Below are 15,319 nucleotides of genomic sequence, written 5' to 3' on the forward strand. Positions count from 1 at the left end.
GCCCTGGAGCACCCCCCCTGGGTCACAGTGGAGTGAGGATGGAAGACAAATCTCTCCAGGGATTTCTTACTCTTAGAACGCTCTGGTCACTAAAACCTGGCTCTGGGCCTGTCTCCCCACCTGGATAGGGAGATGAACCCCCTCACTCTAGGGTGCAGTGGGCACCGAGAGAGGTGACAGCTGGTGCTGAGCTGGTGCCCAGCAGAGCAAATGGGCTCAGACCTGGGTAGCCCAGGGGCCAATGTGGTGGGCAGTGGGAGGATGCAGAGTCCCCAGGAGGCTCTGTGTCCATCTCCTAGGGTCTCTTCTCCAGCTGCCCCTTGAGTGCTCACCCACACCTCTCGCCCCCAGTGCTTGACTGCAGCCCTATCCTGTCCTCCTTCCAAGTGATCCTGCTCGAGCACATCATCATGTGCAGGCTTGTCACAGGACACAAGGCCACTGCGCTGCAGGAGGTAATGCTGCCAGAGGCCACGCGCATGGGTGGGAAAGCTGTTGGAGTCTGCCGGGTCTCAGAAGTCATCCCGTGGGAGAGTGTAAATTTACCCGGTGTGTGTCAGCAGAACATCCAATCTTGTCATTTCACTATGCTCTGTTAGTTCGTGACCCTGATGGACATAACAGAAATCAGTGGTTCTTTCCCTGAAAGTTTGCATGCCCAAGGAACACAGGGTCTGAGGATTTGGGGTCCCCTGATGGTGATCCTAGCATTCCTCCTGCCCCAATCCAGAATCTCTGATGTTTACCTTCCTGATGGGGGTGTGGGGGCCCTGAGTAGGGGGAAGGCACTGTATGGCTGAGACGCATGTTAGAAAGGGAGGATGAAGTGGGGGTAATGGACAGGGGTCATCATTCTCAAGGAGATCAGGGCTGCGCTTGGCCCTTGTGACAGACGCATTTGCTGGGACTTTGTGGCCCAGGGAAGGTCGGATGTGGGCACACCTGGCAGCTTTGGGGTCTCCCGAAGGCTGCTGGGACACCGGGTGCCACGTTCGAGGCCTTGTGACGGTGAGCGTGCTCTTTCCTGGCAGATCTCCCAGGTCTGCCAGCTGTGCCAGCAGTCCCCCCGGCTCTTCTCCAACCACGCGGCACAGCTGCACACGCTGCTGGTGAGTGCCCGGGGCTGCCCGCCCCCAGCCCCCTTCCAGCAAGGAATCCCGTGACCGCTGCCCCACGCGGGATCCAGATGTTTCTGGTGGGCCGGAGTCTGATAAGCATCTGGAGTCTGAGTTGAGTTAGGGCCCGGGAGGAGGGAATACTTAAGCCCGCCATCTTTCTGCCCCTTTGCTGGAGTAAAGCTCAGAGGTGGCTGGCTCAGCAGTCACTTGTTGAGTTGTGCGGCCCTGGGCAAACTGTGTGGCTTCAGGCCCTCCGTGCTTTCTTCTTGCAGGGCCTGTACTGTGTCTCTGTCAACTGCATGGACAATGCAGAAGCCCAGTTCACCACAGCCCTGCGGGTAAGGTGCCGGCCCTCACTCCAAGGGGCGGGCGGTGCTTCTCAGTGAGGCGTCGGGCGTGGTCCGATGAGGACAACCTCTGCACAAAACTGTGCTCAGCGGGCGACTCTGCAGCATTCAGCCTGACGCCGGCCATGATAGTGACGTGCCGTTCATCCGGGCTGTCCACGGCAAGGCCAGCGCCGGCAGCACAGTATGACAAGGGATAGCTGCGGGCAAGGAGGCTTTTGGCCAGCCTGGGGTGGGGCGAGCCTGGAGGGCAGCTGTCAGGGAGAGCCCAGTGCCCACTGGTGCCACGGCCCGTTCAACCTCTTTCACTCCTAATTCCCAGCCTTCCTGATAACCTGCCAGGTTGGTGTTGGCTCCTGTCACAGCTGAAGATGCAGAGTCACTCGGCAGGGCTCAGGGGCTCCCTGGAGCCACCCCCATGGCAGGACGGGGTCTGCCCTCACCCTGCGGCAGCCTGGTTGCTCTGGGGGTCATGAAGGAGCTCCGCTGGGGCCAAGTCCTTGCCTCAGACAGGATCGCAACAGGCCCTGGGAGAAAGCTGGTGCCGCGGCCTCCTGGAGAGAGCCACCCTGGGCCCGGGAGTTGATAGTCCAGTGCCAGGTTCCGGTTCTGCCTGTCTTGTTCCAGGACCAGATAAGCACATCTCCACCTTGGCCTCGGTGTCCTCATGGGAAAAGGAGGCTGGCAACACCTTCCGCCCAGGGGTCCTGAGGAGGCCCCAAGCAGAGGTGTGGGGGGAGTGGGGGTGCCGTGTGCACCGTCGGGTGAGGAGTTCTGCTCTGTCCCTCGTGCCAGTCTCCAGATCTCTTGGCTCCTGGGACTGGGCTCAGCGGTATTACTGCTCCTCGGAGTGCTCCGCGCCCCCAGCTTGTCTTGGCAATGCACGGGGCCTCTGGCAGCATGCATGAGTATGAGGGGTGGATGGGGCCGCTCCCATGGCCTTCCGAGCCTTTCCGTCCGCGCCTGCTGCTCTGGGCCCTGCTGGTACTGGGACAGCCACACACAGCCACCCTGTTCCCTGCAGTTACCCCGTGGCCTCGTGGCTCCCCGTCTCGGTGTCCCACAAAGGGCTGCTGCTGCTTTGATGGTGTGCACCGCAGGGCAGTCCGTACGGCGCGCTTCCAGGCCACGTGGGAAGTGGTACAGCCAGGGTGCACGCCCAGACCCCCCAGCCCCAGACCCGTGCTCCGCCTGCAGTCCTCCAACAAACAAACCAGAGCGTGATGCTCGCATCAGAAGACGTCCTGGGCCCCCTCGGCACATGCTGGGGTCCGGGGGGCGGGGGGCTGCATTTCCTAGGCAGCCTCAGTCTCCTGCACAGCTGTGCGGCCTCAGCGCCGCCGGGAACCAGGGGCTGGGTACTGCTCGGGCTGCTCAGATTGGTCCCCCCTTCAACCACTCTTATTTCCCAAGAACTGAGGACAACGGTCCATCCGCCACCAGCCATCAGCGGCATCTCTGGTGTCGGACAGCCTCAGTTACCCTCCTGACGGTGTCCTCCCCAGGACCAGCACATGCCTCTGCTGTATCAGCCCACCCTGGGGTCCCAGGGGTCGCTGGTTGTGGTGTGGAGGGAGGGGCTGTCTGGGTCTCAGTCCTGAGAAACAAGCAGAAAATAGACTGAAGTGCAGTGTGTTCTCAGGGCAGGATCAGGGGCGGCTGATTTTCCTCTTCTCTGTTTCCTAAGTTTCTCCTAATGTGGATGACGGTTTTATAGTGAAGAGAACTAACAGCTCTATGCTCCTGGGGTTCAGGAAGCAGGCAAGGGGATCTGTCTGAAAGGAAAGAAAGAAAGTGATTCCAGATTAGCTGCTGTGGAGGATTGGGCGGCTCCAGTGCCACTGAGTGACCCCAGTGTGATGGGACTGTGCCCGGCCTGGCCCTCTAATGGCCATGTGTCCTGTTCTAGCTCACCAACCACCAGGAGCTGTGGGCCTTCATCGTGACCAATCTGGCGAGTGTGTATATACGGGAAGGAAATAGACACCAAGAGGTAGTAGGTGACATGCTTCATGTTTGGTATCTTTTCAACTCTTATTCGGGGGCGGTGGGGTTGGGGTGGTCTCGGGCACCAGCAGATCTCAGCAGCCCCAGGGTTTCACCATCCAGCAAACGGCACTGTCCCACCCAGAGTTGCAGGCATGGCTGGGGCAGACGGGGTCTAGGACAGGAACGTTCCCTAGCTAAACAACATTTCTCCCTGTTAAAAATGAGCCAAGCTTTATTGAATTGCACAGAAAAAAATCCAGTTTCTTCTACTTTGAGCTGTTCTAGAATGTCAGTGAGGCCTCCTGGCTCTCTTCTGAGGAGCAGCAGCTCAGGCAGCCATTTGCACTGTGCTCCTAGGTTGTCCTAAGATCCAACCTCATAAAGGGTAGGGGGCTCCCAGGGCTTGTCCTTATAGGGCAAGTGCCCTCACACCAGGTTCCCCTTGTGATTCCCTTCAGCCCTGGGATCCCCCCCTTAGCCCTAGGATTGCCCTCTCCCAGCCCTGGCCTCCTGCCTCTAGAGTATCTGAGATTTAGTTGTTTTTCCACCTCCGTGGCTTTTGTTTTATCTTTAGTCTATAAAAAGTTTAGCCGAGGGGCGCCTGGGTGGCTCAGTCGTTAAGCATCTGCCTTCGGCTCAGGTCATGGTCCCAGAGTCCTGGGATTGAGCCCCACGTCGGGCTCCCTGCTCCGCGGGAAGCCTGCTTCTCCTCTCCCTCTCCCCCTGCTTCTCCTCTCCCTCTCCCCCTGCTCGTGTTCCCTCTCTCGCTGTATCTCTCTCTGTCAAATAAATAAATAAAATCTTTAAAAAAAAAAAGGTTAGTGGACCTCCCAGCTTCTGGGTTTGGATGCTTTGGGCTCCAGGGAGCAGAAAGCCCAGCCTTGTCTGCTCCAGCAGTTAGGAAGCAGTGGGCAGGGTCATCATAGGGCTAGGAGTGGGCTCCGTGGGTTACACTTGGTGGGTCATGGGACAGCTCGGCTTCCCTGTGTCCTTTGCCGTCCCAGCGTCTGCCTCCTGGAGGTACTGTGGGGACACTGGAAGCAGCTTCAGCTCACTTCAGCCGTGTCCTCTACCCCTCCTTCCTTGGCAGCCACAGGAGACCTAGAACGTCAGTCACGTGGCTGCCTATCAGAGCCTCCCAGGATCCCTGCACCTCCAGATAAACCCCATCCCCTGCCCACAAGACCCATGTGGGCCTATCTTCCCACCTCGCTCCCCCACACTGGGCCCTTCTGACCATACAAAGGCTGAGACTGAGCTGCTGCCCTGGCCGCCCAGCCCCCTCACCTGACGTGGGACAGGCTGAGGCTGTGAGGCCCCCCAACCCTCACCCTTCATAATGGGGGTCGTGATTGCCACTGGGTGGGGTGCGGGGCGTGAGGAAGTAAACAGCTGCATGCAGTCTCCTGGAGTGCCCTCACCTGTCCCCGCAGGTCCTGACCCCGCTCCCCGCTCAGGTTACTCAGGCCTGGGATTTGGGGGGAGGGCACGATGCTCTCAGGTTGGGTTGGGAAGATGCGAGCAGCCCTAGTCAATTTAGTGGCACATTTGAGGCTGAATTTTGTCATGTTTCAAAATACAAAATGATCCTAACTGACCTTTCTGCCACAGCTGTACAGTTTGCTGGAAAGGATCAATCCAGACCATAGCTTCCCTGTCAGGTACGTGGCCCAAGTGCTGAGTGCCCACTTGACCTGTTGTCTTACGCTTTCTCTGCTCTTGGGGTGGGGCCGGTGCTGGTGGGACCCAACTGCCCTGGGTACCCGGCGCCTCTCGCTCCCCTTTGGAAGCCTGCTGCGCTCACAAACCGCCCCCAGAGTATGCCCCTGTCTCTCTTGTCAGCTCACACTGCCTGCGAGCAGCAGCTTTCTACGTGCGCGGGCTCTTCTCCTTCTTCCAGGGACGCTACAATGAGGCCAAGTGAGTACAGGGAGAGGACAGGTTGCCCCCTGCCCGGCACCTCCTGGGCCGGCCCTCCAGGTGCTTTTTGCTCCCTGACCGTGTGTGCCCAGGGCTTCTGTCCCTGAGACAAGTGGGCTCTGCTCAGGGCCTTGAGTTGGCTGCAGCCTCTTTCTAGCGATAAGGCGTCCCGATGGGCCTTCAGCATCTGTTCCCACATAGGCGATTTCTTCGAGAAACTCTGAAGATGTCCAACGCAGAGGACCTGAACCGACTCACAGCCTGCTCTCTTGTGCTCCTGGGCCACATCTTCTATGTGTTGGGGAACCACAGAGTGAGTGACTAGGGCTGGGCTGAGAGGCAGGGGGCCTGCAAGGTGCTTACAGACTGCCGCCTAGCAGTACTTTGCATCCTGTGCCCCTCAGTGAACTTATCTCAGTAACCTCCCCACTCCCCACTGCTCCATGAGGCTCGGGCAGGGGTCCGGGGGTGAAGGGGAGCTTTGGATCCTGGAGGATGGGTCTGTGTGGCAGACAGGCCCAGTGCTGGCTGCAGGCAGTGGTCAGGCAGAGTCCCACGGGCTTTCCAGAGCTGTCCAGAACTGGCAGGGCTAAGGGCAGGTTCCCCTTTCTGTGTGTTAATACCTGGGGGTGGAGAGGTGTGTCCTCTCAGCCAGATCATTTGGGCTCCATTTTGCCCAGCACACACAGTGTTGTCCTCAGGGCACCCCATGTTTTCACCTCTACCTAGAATGGCCCCCTGGGGCTCGTCCCCAGTGGAATCAGCCAACTCCAAGTCTCCGAGTCAGATGGGGAACCTGGGCTGTGCTCTTACCTGCTCTCCTGCTCTTACCTATTGATCTCTCGAGGCTGTTTTTTTAAGATCACGTTTGTTCACGTTATATAATATGGTATGATCATCGTAGAAAGCTTGAGAAACAAAAGAGGAAACGATTGCATGTCTTCTGGCTTTTTCCAATACCTGTCTCTGCCTACACATAGGTTTTGTTTTTCAGGCTGTTCCATAATTCGATATCTTGTCTTTCTCTGCACCACTGGGTGAGAGTTTTCTTCAGTGGCAGCAAGAATTTTGAAGTAGCATATGCTTCATAGTTTAGCCAGCCTCACTTTCACTAACATGGGTTACGTGTCTAGGCCCGTAGAGCTTTATCTGATCAAACCCTAGGGCTCCCTAAGAATGAGCATTTTTTAACAACTTTGGCACGTTCCCCTCCCCATAGTAACATGACAAGCATTTCCCAGGGGCCAGGGCCTGAACACTGGGGGCGTCACCACCCATAAAGGAAGAGGACGAGCTTTGGGTTCTCCCTTCAGAGTGCAGCTCTGCTCCTTTTAGAATACCCTGTCACCTTGTTCCTCAGCCTCTGAGCACACTTGGGAACAGTGGCCTCACTGTGGGTCTGGGGCCCAGATGGGAACATGAGGCCCTGCTGAGTGTGGGCCACCCGCCTCATGTCTTGGTGTGGTGGATGTGGTTCCCCCGTTTTCCAGCTGGGGAGATTAAGGTCACAGAGCCCCAAACTGCAGACCCAGGCTTAGAACCAGACCTCACTGGCTCTCATTTGTCTAGTAGTCTCCAGAAGCCCCCTTGCATGGGACAGGGTAAGCAAAGCAGCTTTTCAGCGGCAGCTCTGGTTCACGTTTGAGGTGATCCCGCGGCATCTTACGAGCTTATTTAGGAACCTCCACTGCTCCCTGTGTGTCTGGGCCTGGGCCTGGCCTCAAGCAGCTCCAGGTCTGGGCCTGGGCCTGGGCCTGGCCTCAAGCGGCTCCAGGTCTGAGGGAGACACTGCCCACTCTGCCCTGAGCCTGCCAGGCTGGAGGGTCCAGAGGCATCATGAGTTTGTGAGCAGCCCCCACACGGGATAGTTCTCTAAATCACACATCTTCATACCAAATTCTGTGGGGCTACAAGTTGGCATGGGGGAGCCTGCCTAGGAGAGCCAAGGGGCACTCTCCTTCTGGCAGCCTCCAAACAGAGGCCCAACCCCAGGCCTCGAGGAGAAGAGTAGTTTTTCGTGTTCTGTTGTGCATTCTGAGGTTTTGAAAAGACTTTATTTAATTCTGAAAAGCTTTGAGACCCACCTGGAGCTCATCTTTGAGGTGCCAGGCGTGGGGCAGTGTGAAGTCATTGGGCTTTTATGTTCTCAACACAGTCCTGCCTGTGCTAAAGCTAGGCCTCAGGAGTTGGATTTGAGGATTTGTAAATCTCTTGACTACATGGCAGGTATCTGCCAGGAGCTCCTATATAGAGAGTTCTCCCCTGTCACCTTGAATCCTACATCCAGGCCAGCAAAGTTTGTTGTCCCTAGGTCAAGCAGGGGCGGAGCAGTGCTTCCAGTCATCATGGGGTCAGGGATGGGTGTTGAGGGCCCCCCGCGCACTGTCAGTACATCCTAGGTATTGGGGGGGGGGGTGGTGTGCAGTCGCACCGTCAGGGTTGGAGAGTTAACATGCCCTGGTGTCCCACAGCCCCACATGTCCGGTAGCTTCCCACAAGCGTGGGCTTGTACATAGAAGAGACACTTCCCTTTCGGTCTCCTCTACCCATTCAGCCCTCCTTAGCCCCACCAGGGCGGACTGCTTCCTCCTCCCAGGCCCTGGGACCTCTGAATGTGCATTTCTGATTGGCTCCTGATCTGGGTCCAGAGCGGGCTACCACCAGTGCCTTTTGCTCTGGTTAGAGACAAAGGCACGTAGACTTGTCCGTAGCCAGCAGTGCCCTGATGAGGAGGTACCTGCAGAGCTGAAGGGTGGGGGCAGTTTATTTTCTCCTGAGGCGGTTGAAGAGTACATCAGAGGAGGTCATTTGAGATGGGCTCTGAAGTAGGAATAGGAGTTTTCTGGGCAGCAGGAGGAGGGCACAGCCTGGGCTCGGTGTGGCTGTCCCCGCTGCTGGCCCCAGCCCCCACTCCCTTCCCTGGCTGCTCTCGGTCAACAGGAGAGTAACAACATGGTGGTGCCTGCCATGCAGCTGGCCAGCAAGATCCCAGACATGTCCGTGCAGCTGTGGTCCTCAGCCCTGCTGAGAGGTGAGTGCAATAGCCAGCCCTTCCCAGAGATCAGGGCTGCTGGGAGCCCAAGTCTAAAAGATCTCAGGTAAGCCCTGATGAGCTTGTGCTCAGACTGGGCCTCCACACGCCCCAGTCCCAATTCTAGCATACGCTCAGGCTCCACGGCAGGCCCTGTTTGGGGGCAGTGGGCACTAGGCTCACTCATGACAGCTGCACACAGGATCGGTTCGCCCTCTCCACAAGGCCATTTCTTGGGAGTCTCTCTGGGTGAAGAAGTGGACTGTGAGCCCTAGCCCTCACCCTCGGTTTCCTTCTCCATGACTGGCTGCGGCAGTTGTCCCTGTCGGCCCGTGCTGGCCAGGATGCTCGGGGCGCTCAGTAGGCTCTGAGCCGTGTCAGTGTTGGTCCTGCCGCTCCCCGGTGTAGATGGTGCTGCTAAACTCCAGAGTCTTACCGAGGGCCGTGGGGACGAGGCAGAGGGCAGGCTGCTCCCGTCTGCAGTGGGCTTTGTGGGCCCATTCAGTCTTTCTGCCTTGGGAGTGGGTATCAGGCGCCCTGCTCTAATGAGTTCCTGTGTGCCCGAGGGTTGGCCAGGACCTCCCCAGGAGGGCCAGTGTCCACAGGACACAGCCCTGAGGCTTTCACTGCCCAACCGACCCTTGTGTCAGCCACACCGCTCACGCACCTCCAAGAATGTGACTCAGGAGCTCAGGAGGACATGTGTGAGGGCCGTTGGCAGGTGGGCTTTGCTGACCCTGAGACAGGGCTTAGGGCAGGTGACATGCCAGATAGACAGGAACTCACTGGTAGAGCAGGGTTGACCTTAGGGCTCTACCCACGTCCACGGGGAGGACGTGGGGTATGGCAAGGTGGATCCACCCTATGTGTACATCCCACCCTTAAGACCTGAACAAGGCCTGCGGGAATGCTATGGACGCCCACGAAGCCGCCCAGATGCACCAGAACTTCTCGCAGCAGCTGCTCCAGGACCACATTGAAGCCTGCAGTCTCCCTGAACACAACCTCATCACGGTATAGGCACTGGGTTTGGGGAGGTAAAAAGAGGGTGCTGGTTGACTCCTCAGGGCCTGCTCCCTTGGCTTGCAGCCCCCAGGGGACACGTTCCTTGAGAAGGGAAGTACACGCTTGGCTGCTGTCTCCCTGCATGTCTCCAGCATCCCTAACTCAGCTTAGCCTCAGGGGCCCCTCAGATGGGGGAGACGGCATCGCTCCTCAAGTGGGGGATATACGGCACTTCCCAGGGGCCCTGCTGACTCAGGCGAGGTGGACAGAGGGCCCTGGCTGGGCATTCAGCCCAAAGAGCAGCAGTCCAGGGCGGACACGCAGCCCGGCACACCTCTGCCCCTTCCTAGGAAGGACCTCACCTGTGTGTTCTCTCCCCTCTGCAGTGGACGGATGGCCCACCCCCCGTGCAGTTCCAAGCTCAGAATGGACCCAATACAAGCCTGGCCAGCCTCCTGTGAGGCTCCTGAAGGGAGCCGCCCAGGTTCTCGGGGCCTCTGTGGGGCCCGGTGTGTCCCCTACTTCCATCCAGACGGCACTTGAGCTTTCCTTGGAGGTGTGCTGGAGTGGGTGTCCCCAGGCTTCTTTTCTGACTGTCTCCAGAGCTTCCAAGTCCCTGGGGAGTGTGCAGGGCTGATTCCGCCCTCCCAGGAAGGGCTGGCCAGCCATTCCCACCATGTAACAAGACCCCCAGTGCTGAGGCTTGCAGGTGGGATATTGGAGCCAACTTTCTAGAGCCATCCTTTAAAATGGACTTGAATTGCCAGTTCTGCTTCCACGTCTGAGTCACGCCTTCAAGGGAGCGTGTCTGGGCGGGAAGTGGGGTGCCCGTTGCCAGGGTGGGTGGTACCGCTGGTGCATTGCCACATTGACTTCCATCGCCTGGGCCTCCGTGCCTGGCCGGAGTGTTTCCTCTGCTCACAGCAGCTTCCAGAGCCCAGAGGCAAAACGCCAGTTTCTGCCCCAGAATTGGAGGGAAGAAGTGATGGCGCATGTCAGGGACAAAAATGCACATCCCACCGTAACACTTTTCCCACCTTGCCTTTCTGTCCAGTGTCCCCCCATCAGCCAGCCAGGGCCTCTGGTCAGGAATCCTGGGGGACCCAGGAACTCGGCTTCCAGACATCTGCACCTGGCCTGGATTCAGTGTCCAGCCATGGAGGTGCACGTTCTTGTAGACACGGGTGTGCATGTGTGTGCGTGCGTGTGTGGTGATTCGCAGAGCTGGGGCCGGGGGCTGAGACTCCTATGTTTGCGTCAGCCGCCTTCCCCCATCAGCATCCATACTGCTGGGCAGGAAGCAGAGGAGAAGGGAGGGGACCCTCCTCAGCGCAACTCAGGGTGCCTGAACGAAGAAGGGGCTTGCTTCCTGGCAGCTCTGTGGCCTCCTCGGCAGAGGACGTTCACAGACGCCTGGCCCCTCATGCTGTTCTCAGGAGGGAGGATGAGACCTACCCGCCTTGGGGCTTGGGACAGCGGTGAAAGCTCTTCCTGAGCTGGACCCCAGGAGGCTCTGCTAGGCTCAGACAACCATGCTCGGTTCCGTGCTCCTCTTGGATAGTTGAGGAGGTACCCCAGTGGTGATGGTGGCATTGGGGGCAGTTGAGGTGGCCACCTCCAGCTTCCGGTGCCTGGGAGCGTCTCCCCGCAGAGGAGTGCTGAGTGGTCATGCTAGTCAGGGTGGCTTGTTAGTTTGCATCTTGTTACCCTTACACTGTGAGGGCTGCTTCTCGAAGCCTCAGTGTCTGACAGAAGGAACACTGGGATCACTCAGGTCAGCTGCTCAGGCCCTGAGGCCTGAGTGTGCCTTAGCCACAAGCAGGGCTGTCAGCAGACCTCCCTGCACAGGGCCACTGCCCTTACCAGGCCAGCGTCAGGCCCCTGCTGCCCACTGGAGGCCAGCGACAGGCGTGCAAACTGAGCTGCTGATTGGAGGTGTGGGCTGGCCGGGGCTTGTCCTAGGAGGACCCACCATCTGTGTGGCATCCTGGGTCACCCAGGAGAGCCTAGCACTGTCCTGTGCTGCTCAGGGCCACCTTCTTGGCTGACCCCCCTGGGCCCGTGAGGCCTACAGAGGAGGGTGTGACATGTGGCCACAAGCTGCCCTGTCCTGTCTTCCTCCCCCCTCAAGGGTATCCCCTAGGCCCTCCCCTCCGCCCATGGGACAGAGCCCCCCTCTTGCCACAAGCTGCCCCTATTGGCCTAGACCCCGCACTGTCTGACCTCTCCAGACTCTCATTACTTCAATCACGCTGTACATCATGTTTGTCTCTGCGTATTTATTTAAGCCTTTCTTTGCTTCTAGGGCATTTTTTATGTAGAGCAGTTGAAATAAGAACCTCAAAACTTAACATCTGTCCTGATGTTAAAGTGCTTTTAGTGACCACTCTGTTATCTATGTTCATGTAAAGTTAAGGATAAGTTTTTATGTTTACAGCTAAAAATTCAGTACTCAATATTTAATGTTCCACTATAGCTTTATGGAAGCCAAACTGCGTGTACATGCATTTCTGCGTGTGCGAGCTTTGAACCTCCCCTTCACTGTAGCATCCTCTGGTTACATAAAGCTGTCATAAGTACCTTCCTGTGAGTCCAAATTGAGTGCCTCACGGTTTCTCACTCAATCAGAATTTAAGATAGGCAGCAAGTGAGCCCCCAGGGAGACCTTACACAGTGTCATAACTGTTTAGGAAAAACAGATAAAAACTTCAAGCCTTTCAGTGTGCAGAGATGCAAGGGAGCAGCAGAAAGATCCCTGTTGGCAGGTAAATTACTGAAAGCCAGTCTGACTTTCGTGTGTTCTCCCACCTCCTCCTGGGGTCCTCGGGGCCTGTGGATCTGGGGGACTGGGCCGGGAGATCCCGGGTTCCCTGGCATACACATACCGCTGTCTCCCCTGCGCTGGGTGTTTGCAGTCATCCGCGGGTAAAGCGAGGGTCCTTTCCCTGGGGTAAGCATGCCCCACCCCACTTATTGGGAACACTGGCAAGGAAATCAAAAAAGGGCTGCCTGGTGCAGTGGGTAAATTTGTTGATTGCGTTGTCTCTGTTTTGTTAAGGGTTTTTAATAAGTATGTTTGGCATAATGTCTTTTAATGGGTTTGTAATATGGGTTTAGCAGCCTGTAACTTCAGCTGGTGCTTTTAATCAGGAAAAAAATTTTTGTAAATACAAAACATTGTTTAAAAGACATAACCATAGAACATAGCTTCCCGTTTGTGGATTTCTTTTCCTATATATTCAAAGTAAAATAATTTGCAGGAGCCGTCACTCGCTTTGTCTTTGTCGCGTTGTCCCTTGTGTGCGCCACTCCAGAGACGGCTCTTGCCCTCTCGCCAGGCCAGCGGGGCCACTGGGTGAGTGGGCATCAGGGAGTTAACGCGGACCAACAGGGTGTGAGGATACAGAGCCCCAGCCCCTGGACTGGAGGACCTGGTGGAAACCTGAGTCTTCTCCTCTACTGATGATGTGCCTCTGGAACAGCCCCGCCTGGAGGAGAGGGGACCCCTAAGACCTCAAACATTTGCCCCACAGCTGCCTGTTCCTCCCTGGCCCTTACCACAGACACGTTTGCTTGCTTCCCTAGTGTCCTATTTCCTGTGTTCTTAGGAAACACATCAGCCAGCCTCCATGTGCCTAGGGTTGTTTTTGTGTTGTTGGTTTTTTTTTTTTTTAATTTTTCTTTTTGACATGAAAGTCACATAAAATTAACCACTTAATGTGTACAATTCAGTGGCACTTAATTCCCAGTGTTGTACAACCAACACGTGTCTAGTTCCAGAACATTTTCATCACCTCAAAAGGAAACCCTGTCCCCATTAACTGTCAATCCTGTTCCCCTTCTCCCCAGCCCCTGGCAGCCACTAATCTGCTTTCTGGCTCTGGGTTTGTCTGTTCTGGACATGCCATATAAATGGGATCCTACATGTGGCCTTTTGTGTCTGGCTTCTTTCACTCAACATGCCTGCAAGGTTCATCGAGCTACATGAATCAGACTTTGATTCCTTAAAGGGGAATAATACTCCACTGTATGGATGGACCGGTTTGCTTATCCGTCCATCCGCTGATGGATGCTTGGGTTGTTTCTTCCTTGTGGCTGTTGTGAGTAGTGTTGCTGTTGCGAATGTGCCCCTACACATTTCTGTTTAAACGTGTTTTCAATTCTCTTGGGTTGTGCCTTGTTTTTAATGCGCAGAGATGGTGCCCGGCTGCCACCCACACTTTGTCAAGGCCGTCGTGTTGCTCTCATCACCGCGCCCCTCGGTAACACCAAGGTGCTCTCAACTGCTCACTCCTAGGGGCACGTCTGAGCTTTCCTTTGGGCCTTGGTCCTGAGGCAGAAGCACTGGCCACTGGATGTATCAGAGATTCCCCACGGCCCTGCCAGGAAGAACCTCCCCCAGTGCAGTGATCCCACCAACCCCCATTGATGCCCGCCCCCCGCTGCCCCATACTCAACAACCCAGCCATAAATGGCTTTATCACTTGGGATGGACTCTGCCTGCCCTATCAGCTTGGACACCGTTTTCCCCACCTCAAGTTTCACAGCCTTTCTGCAGGAATCACAGCCTGAGCCCACCCAACCGGAGCACAGCCACAAATCCACCATGTGACAAGCCACCCACCAGCAGGCATGTGGCCACCAGCTGGGAGTGAATCACGTGTGACTAGTAAGCCAGTCTCGAGATGGCCACTGTTTCACAGGAAGTAGGCTCATTTGGGTGCTGCAGAACAATGCCCTGGTTGAATAAATCAGCAGTTCCCAGAAAATTTTCCACAAATTGCCAGATATTAATGAACAAAGAGTGCCTGTTGGAGTCATAGGTTTTGGGGAACGTCTTGGGTAGAGCCAAGCAAGCTCCTTTCAGCAGGACTGCTCAGCACAAATGGACATGGTATGGAGAAGCTCTGCAGGGTCTGCCGGACACTCGGGAAGTGGACGACGAACACAGCCAGGAAGTCGTCACAGGATGGAGGGGAGGGAGGATAGGAGTGGACCTCGTAGAGGCCAGCGGGTGGCCAGGGCAGCTGGCCCAAGCACTGAGTGGCCAGGGCAGGGCTTATTGTCCTTCACACACACACACACACACACCCCAAGCACTGAGTGGGCAGGGCTTATTGTCCTTCACACACACACACACACACACACACACACACACACACACCCCCCAATCCTCAGAAATCCTGTCACTCCACCCATTTCTGGCTATCTCCACTGCCCCTCCCCAAGTCCCAGCCATATCTCCCACCTGAATGTTGTCCAACCTCCTCCCTGAATGGTCCTGGAACACTCTGTGCTTGCTCCCACCTCTCTGCCTGCCAGGGGCACTCTCCCCACCGCTGCTCCGTTCAGCAGCCCAGCATCAGCCAGGAATGTCCCGGCCCAGGCCTGGCACATGCTGACAGGTCCAGGAGACAGCCCAGGAGGAAGAACGCAGGCAGTCCTGGCAGACGCCACTGTGGACACCTGCCTATGTTGTCTGCAAGTGTCAGAATGCTCGGTCACTGTGCTTGCCCCGCCCCCCCCACCCCACCGGAATGCCAACAGGACCCTGCTGTACTGCAAGGAGTGGGAACTTCACAGCCCCAGGCCAATGGGCACTGGGGGTCCTGGAAATTGAAAATGATCACAATATGTATTGGCTTTCCCCTTTGGCCTAGCTGAGCCCGTTAGATTTACATTTCCCCACAAAGAAAGCTACTCAGAGAGAGGCAGGCAGTCTTGCCTCTTGGTCCTGTCTGTCCAGCACCTGACATGGCTTCCTTGATTTGAACCACGCTGATCCAACCCCAGTCAGTTCAGACTTGCCAACTGAATGCAAGAGGCTGAAGGGCTCCTGGGGTCAGAGGAGGGGGGGGGTGTCTCCCTAGGTCAAGGGACAGAGGCAGGGGGATCAGGGTTCTGAGGGC

General features: G+C 56.8%; 1 protein-coding gene across 3 annotated transcripts in view; it reads left to right on the top strand.

Moving 5' to 3' along the window:
* MAU2 (MAU2 sister chromatid cohesion factor) overlaps nt 1–12,679 on the top strand; it is a 27,334-nt gene extending 14,655 nt beyond the window's left edge. For 2 of the 3 annotated variants that reach the window (XM_081816174.1, XM_081816172.1), the window contains exons 10-19: nt 352–455; nt 1,032–1,109; nt 1,391–1,456; nt 3,375–3,461; nt 5,066–5,115; nt 5,297–5,374; nt 5,576–5,687; nt 8,315–8,405; nt 9,292–9,419; nt 9,797–12,679. In XM_081816174.1, the coding sequence (XP_081672300.1) occupies nt 352–455; nt 1,032–1,109; nt 1,391–1,456; nt 3,375–3,461; nt 5,066–5,115; nt 5,297–5,374; nt 5,576–5,687; nt 8,315–8,405; nt 9,292–9,419; nt 9,797–9,871 (869 nt within the window). In that variant the 3' untranslated portion in view covers nt 9,872–12,679. The remainder of the gene's footprint in view (nt 1–351; nt 456–1,031; nt 1,110–1,390; nt 1,457–3,374; nt 3,462–5,065; nt 5,116–5,296; nt 5,375–5,575; nt 5,688–8,314; nt 8,406–9,291; nt 9,420–9,796) is intronic. The other variant, XM_081816173.1, reaches the window with a different exon arrangement.
* The last annotated feature ends 2,640 nt before the right edge of the window (nt 12,680–15,319 follow it).

This window comes from Leptonychotes weddellii, chromosome 1 (genome assembly GCF_054177405.1).
Source record: "Leptonychotes weddellii isolate Sample4059 chromosome 1, ASM5417740v2, whole genome shotgun sequence".
NCBI lineage: Eukaryota > Metazoa > Chordata > Mammalia > Carnivora > Phocidae > Leptonychotes > Leptonychotes weddellii.